The following is an 18,075-nucleotide window of genomic DNA, read 5'->3' as shown; positions in this document are numbered from 1 at the left end:
GGTAGACACATTCATTTTCCATTTCTGCGGAGCATTTTGACGGCCGACATCCCATCCAGACAGAGACCAGAACCAGAGACCCATAGACTACAGAACTTTGAACCTAGAAGGCCCACTGCAAGCAAAAGTATTCTCAGCAGGCCTTCAGAATCCAGCAAACCTAACCAAACTATTCAACAGGGGGCGAGCTGTCTGAATTCTTTGCCAAGAACTTTTGCCAGTACCCAGAAAGCAGTGTTACATCCAGAATCCACTTGATCCGGACCGGAAAGCAGAGCAGTATCCAGAACAAGAGGCCGCTGTATCCAGGGAGGCTAGACCAGCAGAGCAGTGCTGACCCAGACACTGTGAGCAGAACCGCCCGAAGTCCAGTTCAGTTGACCAGATCCGTGACGAGGCCCATTCATTTCAAAATTAGGAGTGAGTATCCGCCAGCACTGTGCAAAACAAATCTCTTAGTTAAAATAATCTAATCCAAACTATTTTAACCTAAGTAGAACTGCCTCCTGGAAATCCTGTCATCTGTCATTCTAAAGCTGCGAGCTGTCATCTGTCATTCTAAAGCTGCAAACTGTCACCTGTCATTTTGAGTTTTACTTTAAATCATAAAATCTACCTTTATTAAATCGTCCGTATCTCTGGAACCATTTGTCCTAGGAACGAGATTTAACTTTCCTCTGAAACCTAGAACCGACTGCCTAGTCCTTATACTTTTACAGCAATCGCGATTTACGCATTCGCAAAATTTACCACGATTTGCGATTTGGCCTGTTTTCGTCATCTGTAAAAAGATAGCTGCTTTTGCCTGAACTGCTAAAATTCGTTTGCAACCTAATAACCATCCCTGAACCATTGTTAGGGCTTACCTGAACTGATTTAAAGTGTCTACCACTCACCCTGAACCTGCTATAGGGAATTAAAAGCAATTTTAGCATTTTTCACTTCCTTGCCACCACATTACAAAGCACTCTTGCCCGTGTTTTAAAAAGCATACCTGTTGTCTAAGCTTGCTGGGGGGGGGAACTGAATTCCGTATTATATTTGATTGTATTCCTGAAGACTGTGTGTGTTACTTCCATCTCCTTGCCTTGCATTTAGGGGAGGGGGTGAATTGCCACCAGGGGAAAAGTGAACATATTATCTCTTGTGAAACCATATCAGTTTATTTTCTGTACTGCATTTATTCCACCTTGCATTTCCTTGAAACCATAAAGCATTTCAGCTACCTCATCCTCTATACTACTTCTAAGTAACCAAATCAGTTTACCAGTAGAACATTATCCATTGTTGATCACTGTCATATTTTAAGTGTGATATCCAATATTAATTTGTTATAAAAGTGTGATAGATATATATTGTTATATTTCTCAAATAAACCTTTTAAATTCGCGAAACAGACCTACTTCTTGGCTAAGTAGGGTCAGGGGGATTCTAAGAGAGGTGTGTTATATAAGGGTTGTCATCCAGAGTACATGAACTGGACCAAAAAATATATCAATAAGGGTTTCCCTCAGCATCCCAGACTAGGCATTGACTTATCTGTAGTGTTGAATTGAATCCGCTTACAAGAGATAAGGAGGGGCAAGACCATGGAGGGATTTGAAAACAAGGCAGAGAAAGTGGAATTTTAGTTGTAGGTGGAAAGGTAGCCAGCCAAGGTGAGAGAGCGAAGAGGAGATGGAGTCACGGGAGGTAAGGAGACAAAGGGTACGAATGGCAGAGTGGTATATGGATTTAAGAGGGGCAAGCTGAGGAGAGGGAAGTCCGAAGATTAGAGAGGATCAGTAGAAGAGGTGGGAAAAAATGAGCGAGGAGATTAGTAGTTTGGTAGCGTGGAATGTGAGAGAGGGGCGGATTTTGCAAATATTGTAGAGGTGGTGTCGGCAGGTGCGGGAGGTGAGTGAAATGTGTTGGGAGAAGGAGAGAGAGGAGTCAAATAGAATGCCTAGATTGCGAGCATGGGTGGAGATAGGGAGATCGGAAGGAGGAAAGTGGATAAAAGAGGGAGGAAAGGGAGGCGGAAGAGTATTAGAGGGGAAGAAAAGGACTTCGATTTTATCGGTGTTGAGGGAAAGAAAGCGGGAGGACATCCAGTTCTTGATGGCTGTGAGACAAGAGGAGAGTTTAAGATGGAGGTCAGGTGTGAAGGAGGAGAAGGAGAGAAAGAGTTGAGTATCATCAGCATAGAAATGATGGGAGATGCCAAAGGAGGAGATAACAGGGGCGATGAGGGAGGTGTGAAGAGAGAAGAGGAATGGACCAAGTACAGTGCCTTGAGGAACACTGTAATTTAGAGGGAAGGAAGGAGAGGTCTGGCCTCCCCGTGAAACAGCAAAGGAACGGGCAGAAAGGTAAGAGGATAGCCATTTTAGAACAGGGCCATTGAACCCAAAGGAGAAGAGAGTGAGGAGCAGGAGTGCGTGATCGACAGTGTCAAAAGCGGCAGAGTGATCAAGGCGAATAAGAATAGAGGATTGCTTAGCATGACGAGCAGAGAGGAGTGAGTTGAGAATATAGGGGAGAGCAGTTTCAGTGGAATGTTTGGGACAGAAGCCAGATTGGAAAGGATGAAGGAGAGAGGAAGTAGAGACAAAGGATGAGAGTTGAGAGTAGGCAAGGCGTTCAAGGAGTTTAGAAAGGAAAGGCAGAAGAGAGATAGGTCTGTAGTTAGCAGTGAGCAGTGGATCAGCAGAGGGGTTCTTAAGAATAGGAATAATCGTTGCATGTTTGAAGGCAGAGGGAAAGGTAGATGAGGAGAGGCAGGAGTTGATGAAAGTGGTAAGGTAAGGGATAATAAGAGAATAGATCATATAGATGAGAGCGGACGGGAGAGGGTCAGAGGGGGCGGATGTGGGGTGGGCTTTGGAAAGAAGAGAGGAGACATCAGAAGGGGAAACAGCTGAGAAGACAGACATGATGGAAGAGGGAGGAGAGGAGGAAGGAGGAGGGAGGGAGTAAGAGAGGGGTTGATTTTTTGCCTGAGTGTGATGATTTTGGAGGAAAAGTAGTTGGCAAAATCAGAGGGAGAAAGTGTGGAATTGGATGAGGGATCAGGAGTGGGAGGAGATAGAACGCGGGAGAGAGTTTGAAAAATCCGACGAGGATGGGAGGCTTGAGACTGAAGAAGGTTAGAGTAGTAGGAGGATTTGGCCGTTGCAAGGCAAGAGTTGTAAAGTGCGTGGTAGGAGAAGTAAGAGGATTGATTTGAAAGCGAGGAAGCTTTGAGCCAGAGTCTCTCTAATCGTCTGAGAAGGCGTCACATAGAGCGGAGATGGGAAGTAAGCCAGGGTTGAGAAGGTTTCTGAGAGGGCGGAAGAGAGAAAGGGGTTAGAGATGGTCAAGGGTAACGGTGATAGAGGATGAGTGGGAAGAGAGAGCATCATCGGGAGAGAGTAGTGCAAACTCTTGGAGAGATGGAAGAGAAGAAGAGCATGTGTCAGAGAAGAGGGTAGCGTTGAAATCACGCAGGTCACGACGTGAGTAGATCGGAGGGAAGGGATTAGACTTGGTGGGGGTGAGAGGGGCGAAAGGGAGAATGAGAGTAAGGCATGGTCAGAGAGATATACAGGAAGAGAAGAGACAGGGGAGGAGGGATAGGAGGAGTTAAAGATGAGATCAAGAACCAGAGGAGTGCATCGGGGATGAAGGAAGGGGGGAGAGGAGGTAGGAATCAAGGATGGAGAGGAGGGAAGACGATTGGGGGGAGAGGGAAGATGAATATTAAAGTCACCAAGAACAGTTAGAGGAGAGGGGGAGGGAGAAATAATTCAGAGGAGGTGATCTAGGTCATCAAAGAAGGAGGAGAGAGGACCAGGGGGATGATAGATGATCAGGAAGGAAATAGGGTGGGGAGAGGAGAATGACTTGTATAGGAATTCGAAGGAAGGGAAAGAGGGGAGAGATGGGGAAGAAGAGGAGGAGATATATTTGGAATGGTACAGGAGACCAACGCCACCACAAAGGCCAGAGGGGCGGCGGGTATGGAGGAAAGAGGAAGAGGAGGTTGTTAAGGAAGCGGGGACAGAGGTGTTATGAGGAGGAATCCAGGTTTCAGTAAGGCAGAGGAAATTAAGGTTGAGACGGAAGAATAGATCAAGGGTAGCCGCGGTTTTGTTACAGATGGATCTGGCGTTCCAGAGAGCAATGTTCACGAGGGCCGCGTGGTTGGCAGTGGGGGGGTAGAGAAGGTAAGGACGGTGAGAAGAGGAAGGGGAGTGGCTGGCGGAGTGGGAGAGAGGATAGTGAAGGGGACTAGGCATAAGGAGGACAGAGGAGAGTAGAAGGAAGAGGAGGAGGGGGAATGGAGGGGGGAGGGAGAGAAGGAGAGGTGGAAGGGAGATATGGCAGATCACATAGGGTCATTGGGAGCAGGTGTAGGGGATTCAAGTTGGGAATTCCAAATTGGGGATGGCATCCAAGGTGGACTAAAGACAGTGGTGAGAGACAGCTTGAAGGAGTCAAAAGAGTCAGTGGGTGTAGGTTCTCAAGATTGTGGTTGGAGGAGCCCAGGTGCTTGAGGCAGGAGATGAGGTGGTAGTTCTGATTGTAGCAAGGAGGTCACAGGCTCAGAGCTGAGGGATGATCGGCGGGAAACACTAGGGTCAGAGGGAGTAGGCACTCAGGTCGTGGCTGGAGGAGAAGAGGCACCAAGGCTCTGCGTAGTGGGGAAGGAGGCCGTTAAGAAGGCGAGGCGCCTCAGAACCACGGAGGGGACACACAGTGCAGGCCCGACACAGCCATGACATGGAAGGAGGAGGACCGAGGAGATCCGCTGTGAAAAGGGGGAGGGGTCAGCAAGAAGTGGATCACATTAGGGCTGCAAAAGGGACGCTCAATGCCGCCCCGGCTCCACCCGGGCACAGTGAGGGGGGGAGATAAATGGTGGCTCCAGGAGGGTCCGACTCTGGGTCTGTAAGTGACAGAAGACTCTCCAGGACCCCGTAGAGTGGAGAAGGGGTTGGTAGATGAGCCGCAGAGTGGACACAGAGAGCTGTCCAGGCCAGGACGGACCCTGCGTAGTGCAGTGGGGGCTCAGCAGCAATGCAGGTCCTCCGGGACCTCATGTGTGGAAAAGGAGGGTCCAGATCCCGTGTGGCGAAGAGGGGCTCCAGGGGCTGAGTGGAGCCCCGTGGTCATGAGAGATCATAAAGCTGGTCAATGGTTGCAGGTCACGTGGAGGGCTGCAGCTGCATCCAGACCCCGATCCAAGGAGAGGGCCTCCGGGGGCAGAATAGGGTGCACAGAGGTTTCGGGTCCAATCCTCAATGCTCACCAGGATCCCATGTGAGAAAGAGGAGGTCCGGATCTGGAGCGAAGAAGGCGGGCTCCAGGGGCAGCGCGGGGTCTGTCAGCTGGGAGAGACTCCTACGCTGGTCCGATATAGGCTCCATGGACGGCTGCAACCGCTCCCAGATCCCACACCAGGAGGGGGGTCTTGTAACGCTCACCTGATTCCCGCAGAGGCGCAGGTCTTGACTGGGTGAATGCCGTATCTTCAAAGGTGATGTGTAACACACGGTTGGCTCTTTGGGCTGGACCTCTGTGCACTGTATGTCTGACTTGAAGAGTAAGATGTCTTAGGTAAGTGAACGCCGAGCTCTCCATCTGCCTCGGGGCAGGGTGCCGTAACCAGTTTCTTCACTGGATAAGAGTGCAGGCCTCTTGACCTCAGAGGACTGCTGTCCGTCGTTAACTGCACGAACGGTAAGTTCTGGGCACTTCAAATGTCTTAAAAGTCTTTTGTAATGATATCTCTTGTTTTGCAGGGTTCTGGCGATGGCGGATGGCGGGCTGATGAGAGTTGAGGATCGAACCCGCGTGAGGAATAGAAGCGTCTGGAAGCATGTAAGTAAGCGCTTGTAGCCTGCTTCACGATGCGCACTAACTGTCCCTTTTATCTTGCAGGTACAAGTTCGGAGCTGAAGAGAAGCTGAAGGGTGCTGGAATACCCACTGGATTCGGCGTGGGAAGGAGTAATGGCACGTGAGTAATAAAGTTGCCCAATGTCTTTAAACGCACCTTCTTTTGTCTTTCAGATGCGGGATGCAGCGCTGAAGGCCTCCGGAGCGTGCGAAGAGTAGGTAAGCCTTTGTCTTTCAGATGCCGGAATGCAGCGCGAGGCGTTGGTGACAGCCGATGGACCAGGTAAGAGATGCGCTGCCACTGAAGACCGTAGTGCTAACCTGTTCTTTCTTTGTCTTTACAGGTGCTGCTGAAGACTGGATTCCAGGATGGTAAGCCTTTGTTCCCTTAGGCCCAGGATCAGAAGCAGAAGACACGATGAGCGTTCTGCTGCAGAGAACGCAGAATAACACAAAGCAAGATTCATCCATCGGGTGTGGTTTAAATAGCCTCCTGTAGTGCTTAGGTGTCTCCTTCCACAGCCACGCCTAGGTAAGAAAAGAGTTCCTGCTTTCCAGAAGAGTTCCAGTGTTCTGAACATAGGGAGTGGCTCCTGCCCCACCCAACAGGAAAAGTAGTCCCAAACAGAAGAGGATCAGGGGTTCAACTGGCAGGTAAGTAAGCAGCATGGTCTGCTGCAGGTAAGTCCACCCAAGCATTATGAGCCCGGCGCTTCCAGCGCTGGGACTGGGAATCTTTATGAGCCTGGTGCCACTGGCGCCAGGACAGGGTCCAAAAGGTCCCAATTGGGACTGGCTGGCACTCGGAACCGGGGTTATGGGTCTGCTTCCAAGGGAGTCGGGCAAGTCCTGATCTTTTGGAAGCAGAGATCATGACAGCACCCCCCTCAAGGCCCCTCCCAAACCGGGCTTCTCCGGGGGTTTGGGCTTGTAAGGAAATGTTCGATGAAATCTTTTGATTAGATGAGGCGCGTGGACATATTCTGCAGGAGCGGAGTTGGTGAGGAGAGTTGAGTCTGCTGGAGTCTCTCTCCACTGTCTACTACAGCGTGTGGGAGGGCTTAAAAACCCTGCACCAGAGCGGAGCGGTGAGCGGAGTTGGTGAGGAGAGTTGAGTCTGCTGGAGTCTCTCTCCACTGTCTACTACAGCGTGTGGGAGGGCTTAAAAACCCTGCACCAGAGCGGAGCGGTGAGCGGAGTTGGTGAGGAGAGTTGAGTCTGCTGGAGTCTCTCTCCACTGTCTACTACAGCGTGTGGGAGGGCTTAAAAACCCTGCACCAGAGCGGAGTGGTGAGCGGAGTTGGTGAGGAGAGTTGAGTCTGCTGGAGTCCGCGGGAGCCCGCGAGGGCAGAGGCAGAGGTAAACGCAATATGGAGGCAGCCCAGAAATATGAGAGACCATCGTTACAGCAAGGGCGAAAAAATAGTAAAAATGAAAAACCGGACGAGGTGGGAGCGGTTTCGGACACTGACAACACTGAGAACAATAAACGGCGCCTAAGGAGTGTGAAATCGCCAGCCACTCGGCTGAAATTAAAGACGCTTCTCAGCGAAGAAACCGCCCACGAAGTGAAAAAAGAGCTATATACGCCGATGTCTCGTCTCAACAGTGCGAATAACGAGCTCAGAGAGGTGGGCACGACGTCTACTTTGTGCGTTCTTGAACCAAAGGAGAAAGACGCACAAGTAACAACAGAACCAGTAACAATAGAACCACAAGCCCCAGAAATAAATCTAAGCGGCGAAAGTAAACAAGACCTACCGGGATCTGAGGTGGCCAGCGCCCTGCACACCGCACCGAAGGCGAGTGGGTTTCCGGAAACGGCAGTCGGAGGGCGGCCGCTGACGGACCCTCAGCAGGAGCGCTGTGACGCCGAGGACCGGGAACGGAGGGAGAAGAAATCATCGGAAAAGACAACAAACCGCGGAGCAGGACACCCAGCCCTGCCTGCCTCACCTGACTCAGGGCGGGCTAGGAGGAGGAGCCCCACGCGGATGGAGAACACGGTGAGGAGTGGTCTAGAGAAACGCTGTGAGAAAGTTCGAGGCCAAACAGACAGCCCAAATGAAAACACCAAAGGGACACAGTTAGCGGAACTGGCCAAGAGCCAGGCTAACAAGCTGACCGCCACTCAAGAAAGGGAAAGAGTGGAGGTGGACAGTTTACCACTAGAAAACGAAGAAGGAAGAAGGCTAGACTGGCCAAAAGAGAAGGTTCCCAAAACAGTCGTACAAGCAAATGTACACAGGGAACCAGAGTTTGCTGATACTGAAGAGGAACTAGGCATAAGTGAGAATGTAATAGAAGAAGAGATAAAACAAAGGGAAGAAAATCGGACGCAAGTGGCAAGTAGCAAATTCATCAGCAACGAGGGGAAAGCAAGTAGCACGGAAGAAAGTTGGAATGAAAGTGAAACGGGGACGTCAGACTCAGATTCCGAAATAGAACAAGAAAAAAAAGCGTTAGAAGTAAAACAGAAAAAAAGGATACTTACCAATAAACCAACAACGCAAAGAAAAAGTCAAGAAAAGACAAACGAAATGAAAACAACCAAGAATAATAAAGAAAGAGGCTGTGAACAGCTAGGAATTACGAAAACGACATTAGAAAATATAAAAAAAAAAACGCAAAAAAAAAAAATGAGGGAATGCAAAAAGGACCACTGCCAGTATCCTTGTCAGGAACATTGAAAGCATTTTTCTTTAACCAGCAGAAACGAAAATTAGAATCGGAAAACGATCTATCTGACGCAGAACTGCTGGAAGCGGTTGAGATAAATTCAGGAGGAGATAGTCAACAGACCCCCAGGGTCTCACCGGGGCCAGAAGGATCGCCAGCTATAGGTCTGCAGCAGCTCCTGCAAGAAAAAAGGAATGCGGCGAAAGCAATCCGGCGACAAATAGAAGAAAGAGAAGAAAGACGGAAGCAAAGCGCTTTAAAAGAACATCAGGAGGAGCAGCCTGAAGGAGGGGGAAATACCGCAAGACCTGAAGACGACAACCAAAGACAGGCCCTGGCCCGGGAGAGGGTGTCCCAACCTAAAGATCAACGACAAAACGTGGATGGCCCAGATGGGGCAAAAGCACACCCAAATTCAGACCAGTTACTTCGTACCCCGGAGAAAGTAAGAGAACTACATGGAGAGACCCAACAAAGAGAAACACAGAAAGAAAAACCTAAGTGCACAAGGTTGGAGGAAAAAGCACACAGACCCAGGTTAAGCGATAGCCTATTCACAGAAATAATGGCTATGCCAGGGAAAATAGCCAGCACTCCAAAATCGCCGAAAAATAGAAGGATAAGTGAATTAGGCACGCCGACACAAAAGGAGTCCCCAAGCAAAAAACCAGATCTACTAACAATCATGTCTGCAATAACGATAGCATTGGCGCCATATTGCAAACTATACGAAACAATAAAAGAAGGAATACAAGACAACACATCAATTCTGGCTTCAATGTCCACAAAAATCACGCATATAGAAGGATACATCACAGCTGTAGAAGAAAGAACTGACACCTACAAGAAAGGGTGGGAAAAAGAGCTGGAGGACTTAAAGAAACAAATTGAGTGTCTAAAAAGAGGGACAGAGGAGGAGAACAAGAAAACCAAAAAATTAGAGCGGGAAAGTCAAAACGCAGCATTAACAGAGAGACACAAAGGAGACAATGAGATAAAGGAAGTGATGGAGAAAAGGTCCAAACCCCCGCAAACATACCCAATCAAATCAGGACTCCATAATCATCCCCAGAATAAAGCCCCAGTGATATTGAAACTAAAGAAAAATGACAAGACTGACAAAGACCCGACGACAGAGAAGGCGGGGCAGCAGGAAGCAGAAAAACTAAAAGGAAAAAAAAAGGAAGAGGAAATCAGAGAGGAAAGTTCTGAAAAAAGCCAGAAAGAAAGGAAAAGAGACAAAATGAGAAGTCCACCCCTCTCGGTCGAAGATCTTATGAGCGACACAAACCTGATGAATTTGTCCCAGCATTGGGAGACCGCCTCCAACAACTCAGTGATGGAGGTGAACACAGATCAGCAAATACAAAAGCAAAAAGAACCGGAGAAAGAAATAGAAATGAGACAAAATATGAAACCTCAAACACCAAAAAGAAGCCGAGAGGCAAGTGAGACCCAAAAGGGAAGAGCAACGGAAACACAAAAAAAGAACAGAGAAGAAGAACGAAAGCCCTCGAAAGATCAAAGAATAAGTGAGTGGTCATCAAAGCACGGAAAACAGGAGATAAAAAGCCCAGAGAAAAACAGAAGAACTGGTATGTCGAAAGCGGAAAGACAGGAATGTATATTTAAACTTGAGCAATTAGATATAAAAAGTGGATACATGATCCTAAATAGGAAGACGATCTTGAAATTAATGAGTAAAATGAATGCGTTGAAAATGATAAAAACAGAAGACATCACGTTAATAGAGCCTTATCATAGAGGAAAGATCGCCAAGGCATACATTCACGTGAAAGAACCAATCCGGCAAGAAACGGAAGTAAACGCAGCTACTGAAATGCTCCAAAATGGGTTTGGGCTGACAGAAATTAAAAGAGAAATACAAAAAGAAAAGAAAGACACTAAGTACGATGAAAAAGAAAGAAGACCATACCAGTTCACTTCACGGACAGAAGAGCGGTATCGATCTAATAGACTAGGAAAACAGAGAGAAGAAAGGGGTATCGATTGGCAAGTGAAGTATGGACGAACGGAAGAGAGAAAAGAGAACCGAAGATCCCATAAGGACAAAAAACAAAACACGCAATCAAGGAAGGAGCACCAGGACACGGGAGCAGAATATCAGAACCTACACAGGAGAGTGGAACCAAGGCGCGTTCAGAGCTATTTTAGCCCAGAGAGAACTGGCCGCCACAGTAGAAACGAGAGAGCAAAGAAATCACCTCCGAGACAAACAAAAGATACGTCAACGAACACAGGCCCGCTAGCATGGCTAAAAGCAGCCTTAATGGGCAAAACAGAAAATTAGCAATTAACACGGTCACCAGCACCTTCGTGGGATGAACAAAGAAGTGGTGACCAAAAAGAAACCAAGAAATGTTTCATCCTGGGGTCATGGAACACAAGAGGATACACGCATTTAACCAGACCGGGCGACGTGGACTTAGGCGCACTAGACATCATATGCCTACAAGAAACTTGGCTACAAGAAAAGCCCGGCCTAGATGGCTATGTAGTGGAAATAGCACCTGCAAGCAAGGAATTGTTAGGCCGACCATCCTCAGGCCTGTTGACAGCAACGAAAATGGGAGTAGGCCTGGCAACACCGAAAAAATTACACGAATCATATGAGATGTTAGTAATACTGACTACATGGACCAACGAAGGAAAATCAATTAGCAAGAGGATTGGCAACCAAATCATCATAATAAACACGTATTGGAACCCCCAAAAGATGACAAATAAAACGTACTGCGCAAATATGGCAGAGGTGATAGACGAAATCAAAATAGAGCACATGAATGCGGATATCATCATATGTGGCGACTTAAACGCCGATTGCAGAGAGGGGAACAAAGAAATAAAGTTGGGAAAGTGCCAAGACTCGACCCGCGAGAGGGGTGTTGCATGGGAGACCCTGATTAAACCAAGAAATCTTCATAACATCGCAGCTCTATTTCCGAAACAAAAGAACATTCCAACTTGGGAGAGTTTGAATGCAAAAGCTACCCTAGATTACATCTTTGTATCAACAGAATTTATACCCAGAATTGAAGAATACAAAGTTCAAAGAACCACATACAGTGATCACAATCTGCTAATATGCAAATGGACAGGATCACAAACTGAAAATCACGTGTATAAACACAATCTCGAAATAAACAACCAACAATCTAGAGTCTGTCTAACAGAAGAGGTAAAAATGATAACAGCAAGTTATAGACTCTCTGAGGAGGCTCAAGAAAAAGCCCCACAAACTCGACCGAACTACATACCGTTGCTAATACCATACAAAAAACCAGCGAGGAGTCAACAGAAGAAAACATCAAACGCATTACACACATATGACAAACTGGTGGTGGAAAGAAGAAAAGTGGTGAGGAGGTTAAGGAAAATTGCAACAAAAAGAAACCAGCAGGAAGACTGGGAAAACTGGCAGATGGAGGCTAAGAAATATAACCATTGGCTAAAGCAACATAGACTATGGATGTACCAACAAGATGCGGAACAAATGTTGAAAAGTCTTGGCTCAAAGAAAACAAGCGATTTCTGGAGAATAATCAAAGAAACAAATAGATCGAAGCCTCCAGAACTGATAAACCAAGTCCCTGAGTCAAACTGGAAATCATACCTAATGGCACAATTTGAGCGACCAAAAACGCAAACAACCAAAGGATTATTAGACACGACAGCCACTTGGGTGAACGTGGCTAACATCACAGACATAGAAAAAACCATAAAAAACTTAAAAACATCAAGGGCCCCCGGACCGGACGGGTTGTCTAATATCGACCTAAAGCAATCTGCGAAGGCATGGGCAGTGCTAATTAGCAAAATGTTCTCACATTGCGCCGAGACAAAAATGGTGCCGGAAACATGGCTAAAGGCCATAATTGTGCCAGTGTATAAAAAAGGCGACAGAGAAGACCCAGAAAGCTACAGGCCCATAGCACTGTTAGACATTGTGGGCAAAATTTACGCAACCCAGTTGTTAATCCACTTTGGGACATGGGCAAAGACTGCACCCTGCTTCAACATTTTTCAGACAGGATTCCAGAAGAAGGGAGGCACGGCAATAAATATACTGATCCTTCAGATCTTGAAAGCGAAAGTAAAAGAAGGTGCACAAAAATCTACCTGGCTTTCGTAGACTTATCAAAAGCCTTTGATAAAATTGATCGTGAAAAATTATGGCTGAAACTGAGCAAGTGGGAATGCCCAACGTCTGTCCTGGCACCAATAAAAGCGCTTCATGAAAACACAAAAATCAGAGTAAAACTGAATAAACAAGGCACCTTGTCGGAAGAGATTGAAATCCAGAGAGGTGTAAAGCAGGGCTGCCCACTAGCTCCAGCCCTGTTTATCGCTTTCTTGGGGGACTACCAGATCGAAGAAAAAAAAATAAGAGCTTTCCCACCAAAAATAGGAAAGGAAATCATACCACGACTATGGTACGCAGACAACGCCATCATTATTGACCAAACACTAATAGGGCTGCAACGAAAACTAAACAACCTGGCAAATTATATGTCAATAAACCATTTGGAAATTAACACAACAAAAACTAAAGTGATGGTCTTTGAAAAAACCGCGAACAAAAATACAAAGCAGTCAACTTTGCACTTGGAAAACGCCAAACTGGAAGTAGTTGACAAATTCAAATACCTAGGGGTAACCTTAGACGGATCAGCAGGTGACAACGCAATACAAGATCAGTTATGGGACAAAGTCAAAAGACTTACGGCACAAATGAGACTGGTCGACAACAAATTTGGGAAATTTTCCATTATCCCGGCAATAAAATTTTACAAGGCAAAGGTTGTGCCGTCTATCACCTATGGTATGGAAGCCGCGCTCAACTTACCGAACTCAATGTGGCAAAAATTGGAAGGACATGTGTGGAAGGCAGTACTAGGCCTACCGAAATCAACCTCCATGCCCGCAATCAGAAGGGAGTTGGGCCTGGCCTCGTTAGCTACATCAGTCAAGCAAAGCAAGCTGAGACTTTATAGAAAAATCATAATGGCCGATTCATTGCCAATATGCGCGGTGATAGCAGAAGAATTGAAAACGGGCACTTGTAAAGCGCTCAACAATTGGGCAACAACAATACAAGAAACACTAAACGAAATATTATGCACAGAAGAAGATCTCAAAAAAAACCCAGACCGAGTAAAGATAAAAATCGAACTCATGGATTGGATCCACACTGTAGACACAGCGAGAGCAAATAAGCTACTCACCCACCTTCCACCGACGTTCAACAGGGTGAAAGAGCCACTGAACTACTGCAAAAAGTTCCCGAACAAAAAGATGAGGAGCACATTCTTGAAGGCAAGACTAAACCTGCTGATGACACATCAAATCCTAGCCATTAGATCATCAAAAATGGATAAAAGTTGCCGCCTATGCAAAAATAAAGAAGTGGAAACATTGCGACATCTAGTCCTAAGATGCCCAAAAAACAGCATCATTAGAGACAGATATATACAACCATGTCTGCAAGGGGCGACGACGCTAGATGAAGAGGCGGTCTGGAATAGGCTAATCTCAGGAGAAACAATGAGATGGACCATAGCGGCAGTAAAATTGATAGACCTTGCCTTCGAAAAGATTTCCAACATACAGGTCCATATGAAAATAGCAGAGATGGCCGGAACAGTGAAATCGCCCATTGCAAGCCAAATCCAAGAAACAATCAAATAACAGCGAAATTCCGGAGAGAGAAGGCGAAAAGTAAATATGAACTCAGAAGTGTCAACATCAGAAAAATGACTGTCAAAAGCGCCTTGGCGCATCTGTAGAAGAAGAAGGGTTCTTGTAAAAATCGTTAATTTCATTTCCGATTAAAAACAAGTAAATAATAAATAAATAAATATTCTGCAGGTTCCCAGGATCTTTCTTGGGGACCGTAGCCTTTCCAGTCAATCAGGTAAAATAGTTTAGATTTGGAGATCTTGGAATCCAGGATGCTTTTGACTTCAAACTCGAGTTCGCCATCAACTAGAATAGGTTTTGGAGATGTAGTTAGTCGGGTTTGAGGTTGCACGGGTTTTAATAGAGAGACGTGGAAGACCGGATGTATCTTCATGTGAGGGGGCAAGTCCAACTTGACCGCTACTGGATTTACTATGGTAGTGATGGAATAGGGACCAAGGTATCTTGGGTTGAATGTGCGTGGTCCTTTTAGAGGTAGATATTTGGTGGATAACCAGACTTGATCTCCTACTTGATATTGGGGGGCTTCCTTCCGATGTTGGTCTGCTCCTTCCTTGTATTGTTCTTTAGCCCTTTGAAGGTGAGAAACGGCTTCCTTAAAGGCTTGGGTGATTGTAGAATGCAGGTGGTCTACTGCTGGTGTTCCAAGATCTTGGAGTGGATCCAACTCCGAGGTTCGAGGGTGACTACCGTATAAAAGAAAAAACGGGGTCTTCCCAGTTCCCGAGTGGACAGAGTTATTGTAGGCATATTCGGCTATCCAAAGGATATCTTTCCAAGTTTTTTCAGTTTGTTGTAGCATGCAGCACAAATACTGTTCCAGAGTTCGATTGGTCCTCTCGGTTTGTCCGTCGGTTTGAGGGTGGTGGCTGGTCGAAAGTCTCACATCAATTTGAGCCGACCGACAGCAACTTCGCCAAAAATGAGAAATAAATTGACTACCTCGATCCGAAATTAGAACTGAAGGAAAACCGTGCAGTCGGACGATGTTGTCGAGAAATTCTCGGGCCAGAGTTGCTGCTGTTGGTAAGCCTTTGAGTGGAATGAAATGCGCCATCTTCGAGAATAGGTCCACGATTACTAGGATCGTATTGTATCCGGAGCATGGAGGTAGATCGGTGATGAAGTCCATAGAAAGCGTATGCCAAGGGCGAGGCGGGATGTCAATAGGGCGTAAGAGGCCGGCTGGTTTTTCCTTTTGACTCTTGTTTTGGGCGCATACTCCACAGGACATTATAAAGTCTCTGATATCTTTTTTCCAAGACGGCCACCAGAAGTAGCGCTTGATCTTTTCCGAGGTCTTGGTCATACCGGGATGTCCTTCCATTAAAGAATCGTGATAACAAGAGATTACCTTTTTCTGTAAATCTGTGCTGGGCAGGTATAACCGTTCTTGGAAATATAATAGGTTGTCCTTCACCGTAAAGTCCTTTCCCTGCAGATGCCAATTCTGTATGTCTGCTGGAGTTACCAGTAGCCTGGCTTTATCCTTAACTTCCTCTATGGATTGTGTGGCGATTACACCTAGAATTCTTTGTTCGGGAATGATAGGTACAGGTTTAGGATTGATGAAATGTTCTTCCACTCCCATCCGAGAAAGGGTATCAGCTTTACCGTTTTTTGTACCAGGTCGATAGGTAATTATGAAGTCAAACTCGGCAAAGAATAGTGCCCAACGGAGTTGCCTAGAGGATTGAGCTTTTGCGGTTTTCAAATATTGCAGGTTTCGGTGATCTGTAATCACAGTAACGGTGTGTCGGGCCCCCAGAAGATAATACCGCCAAGCCTTAAAGGTGGACTTGATAGCTAGAAGTTCCTTATCAGTAATAGTGTAATTGATTTCAGGAGCCGAGAATTTGCGGGACCAAAATGCCACGGGATGCAACTGATTGGTTACTGGGTCCTTTTGTGATAGAACTGCCCCCATGGCAAGGCTCGAAGCATCAGTTTCAGGGCGAGGATGTTTTAAGATAGGTGCAGAGATAAATCTAGTCTTCAAATTCTGGAAAGCTTGTTCCGCCTCGGTAGACCATTCAAAACGTTTGTTTTTCTTTAACAAGGCGGTGATGGGCTGGACTATTCGAGAGAATTCGGGGATAAACCTGCGGTAAAAGTTAGCGAAGCCTAACATGCTTTGAACACCTTTTACGGAGGATGGCGATGGCCATTTGAGAATTGCATCGACCTTCTTTGAATCCATACGCACTCCGCTAGGTGATAATATGAATCCCAAGAATTCAACTTCAGTCACGTTGAAAACACATTTTTACAACTTAGCGAAAAGTTTGTGTTGACGCAATCTCTCGAGGACCATTTTCACGTGTTTCCGATGTTCAGTTTCCGATGAAGAATAAACGAGGATGTCGTCAATGTAAACAACACACACATCTATGAGCTCTCTGAGGACATCGTTCATAAAATATTGGAAGGTGGCCGGGGCATCCGAAGGGCATGACCTGATATTCAAATAGCCCATACTTGGTGCGGAAGGCCGTCTTCCATTCATCGCCCTCTTTTACTCGTACCAAGTGGTAGGCTCCTCTAAGATCCAGCTTTGTATATATGCATGCTTTTCTGACTTGGTCCAGGAGTTCAGGGATCAAAGGTAACGGATATCTATTCTTAACGGTGATCTGGTTCAGGGCGCGATAATCTATACAAGTTCTAAGGTCCCCTTCTTTTTTTGGAACGAAGAACAAAGCTGAGGAAGCAGGGGACTTGGAAGGACGAATAAACCCATTCGCTAGGTATTGATCCAGGTATTGTCGGAGGTGAAGATTCTCAGGCTCGGTGAGGGCAAAAATTCTACTACAAGGGGGAGTAGATCCAGGTATCAGGTCTATCTGGCAGTCATAAGACCTATGAGGAGGTAGAGAGTTAGCCTGATCCTTCCAGAAAACATCTTGGAATTCTAGGTATTCAGGAGGTAACTGGGGAGCCTCCGAGGAAATTGCTGCCAGTGCAACACCAGGTCGAGGGTGACAAGTAGAGGCACATTCTGGAAACTGAACCGTTCTTGCTCGCCAATCGATCTGAGGATTGTGCTTCTCTAACCAAGGAATTCCTAGAATAATCTGGAACTGAGGGGCCTTGATCACATCGAACACAATCTTCTCATGGTGTCCATCTTGACTTACTAGCGTCACTTCTTGGGTGGTATGCGTTACTGGTCCGGGGGCTATCTCCGTACCATCCACCGTAGTAATGACGTCCTTTACAGCGTTTGGACAAAGAGTCAGATTCATCCTCAAAACCATTTCATGATCCACATAATTGCCGATGGCACCGCTGTCGACGTAAGATTCAATCGCATGTAATTGATCTGGATGTTCAGGGCTAATGAGGACCATAGGTATCACGAAATGCGAGGTCACTGAACTGGTTTTAACGCTCGGCAAGAGGACCTCTATTCTTGTCGGGCAAGGTCGTTTCCCTGCTCAGAGTTTGTGACCCCGGTAACTGCAGCTCCTACTGCCTTCTTGGCTGGTTTCACCGGACAGTCTCGAAGAAAGTGCCCCGAGTTTCCGCAATAGAGGCATAATTGCAGCTGTTTTCTCCTTTCCCGCTCCTTTTGTGTTAGTGGTCCTTTCAGGCCCCCTATTTGCATGGGTTCCCCGGAGTCTACTTCTTTGGTAGGAGTTGGTGGTTTGGAAAATACTCGAGCATCAAACTTGGAACGATCGGCCTTCCTGTTCTGCAGTCTGTGGTCAATTTGAACGACTAAGTCAATATAGTCCAAACAGTCTTGCGGGGGATTCACTACTTGGGCTAACACATCTTTGAGCTCTCCACGTAGACCTCTATAAAACAGCGT

General features: G+C 46.6%; 1 protein-coding gene across 1 annotated transcript; it reads left to right on the top strand.

Moving 5' to 3' along the window:
- Positions 1 to 7,231: 7,231 nt before the first annotated feature.
- Positions 7,232 to 10,851, top strand: LOC138515251 (caldesmon-like). The gene is made up of 2 exons (XM_069630189.1): positions 7,232 to 8,329; positions 8,572 to 10,851. Exons 1-2 carry the CDS (start codon positions 7,232 to 7,234, stop codon positions 10,849 to 10,851), a joined length of 3,378 nt encoding a protein of 1,125 aa, XP_069486290.1.
- The last annotated feature ends 7,224 nt before the right edge of the window (positions 10,852 to 18,075 follow it).

Source organism: Ambystoma mexicanum, chromosome 6q (genome assembly GCF_040938575.1).
Source record: "Ambystoma mexicanum isolate Mex_15411 chromosome 6q, UKY_AmexF1_1, whole genome shotgun sequence".
Taxonomy (NCBI): domain Eukaryota; kingdom Metazoa; phylum Chordata; class Amphibia; order Caudata; family Ambystomatidae; genus Ambystoma; species Ambystoma mexicanum.
The sequence above is the reverse complement of the archived record's forward strand: the minus strand, read 5'-3'. Positions and strand labels throughout refer to the sequence as shown.

Bases quoted from the DNA above. Each gene is read 5' to 3' on its own strand.
- LOC138515251 (XM_069630189.1), top strand. From the start codon at position 7,232: ATGGAGGCAGCCCAGAAATATGAGAGACCATCGTTACAGCAAGGGCGA. The intron at 8,330-8,571 runs GTAAAACAGAAA...TTCTTTAACCAG, and splicing joins AAGAAAAAAAAGCGTTAGAA to CAGAAACGAAAATTAGAATC.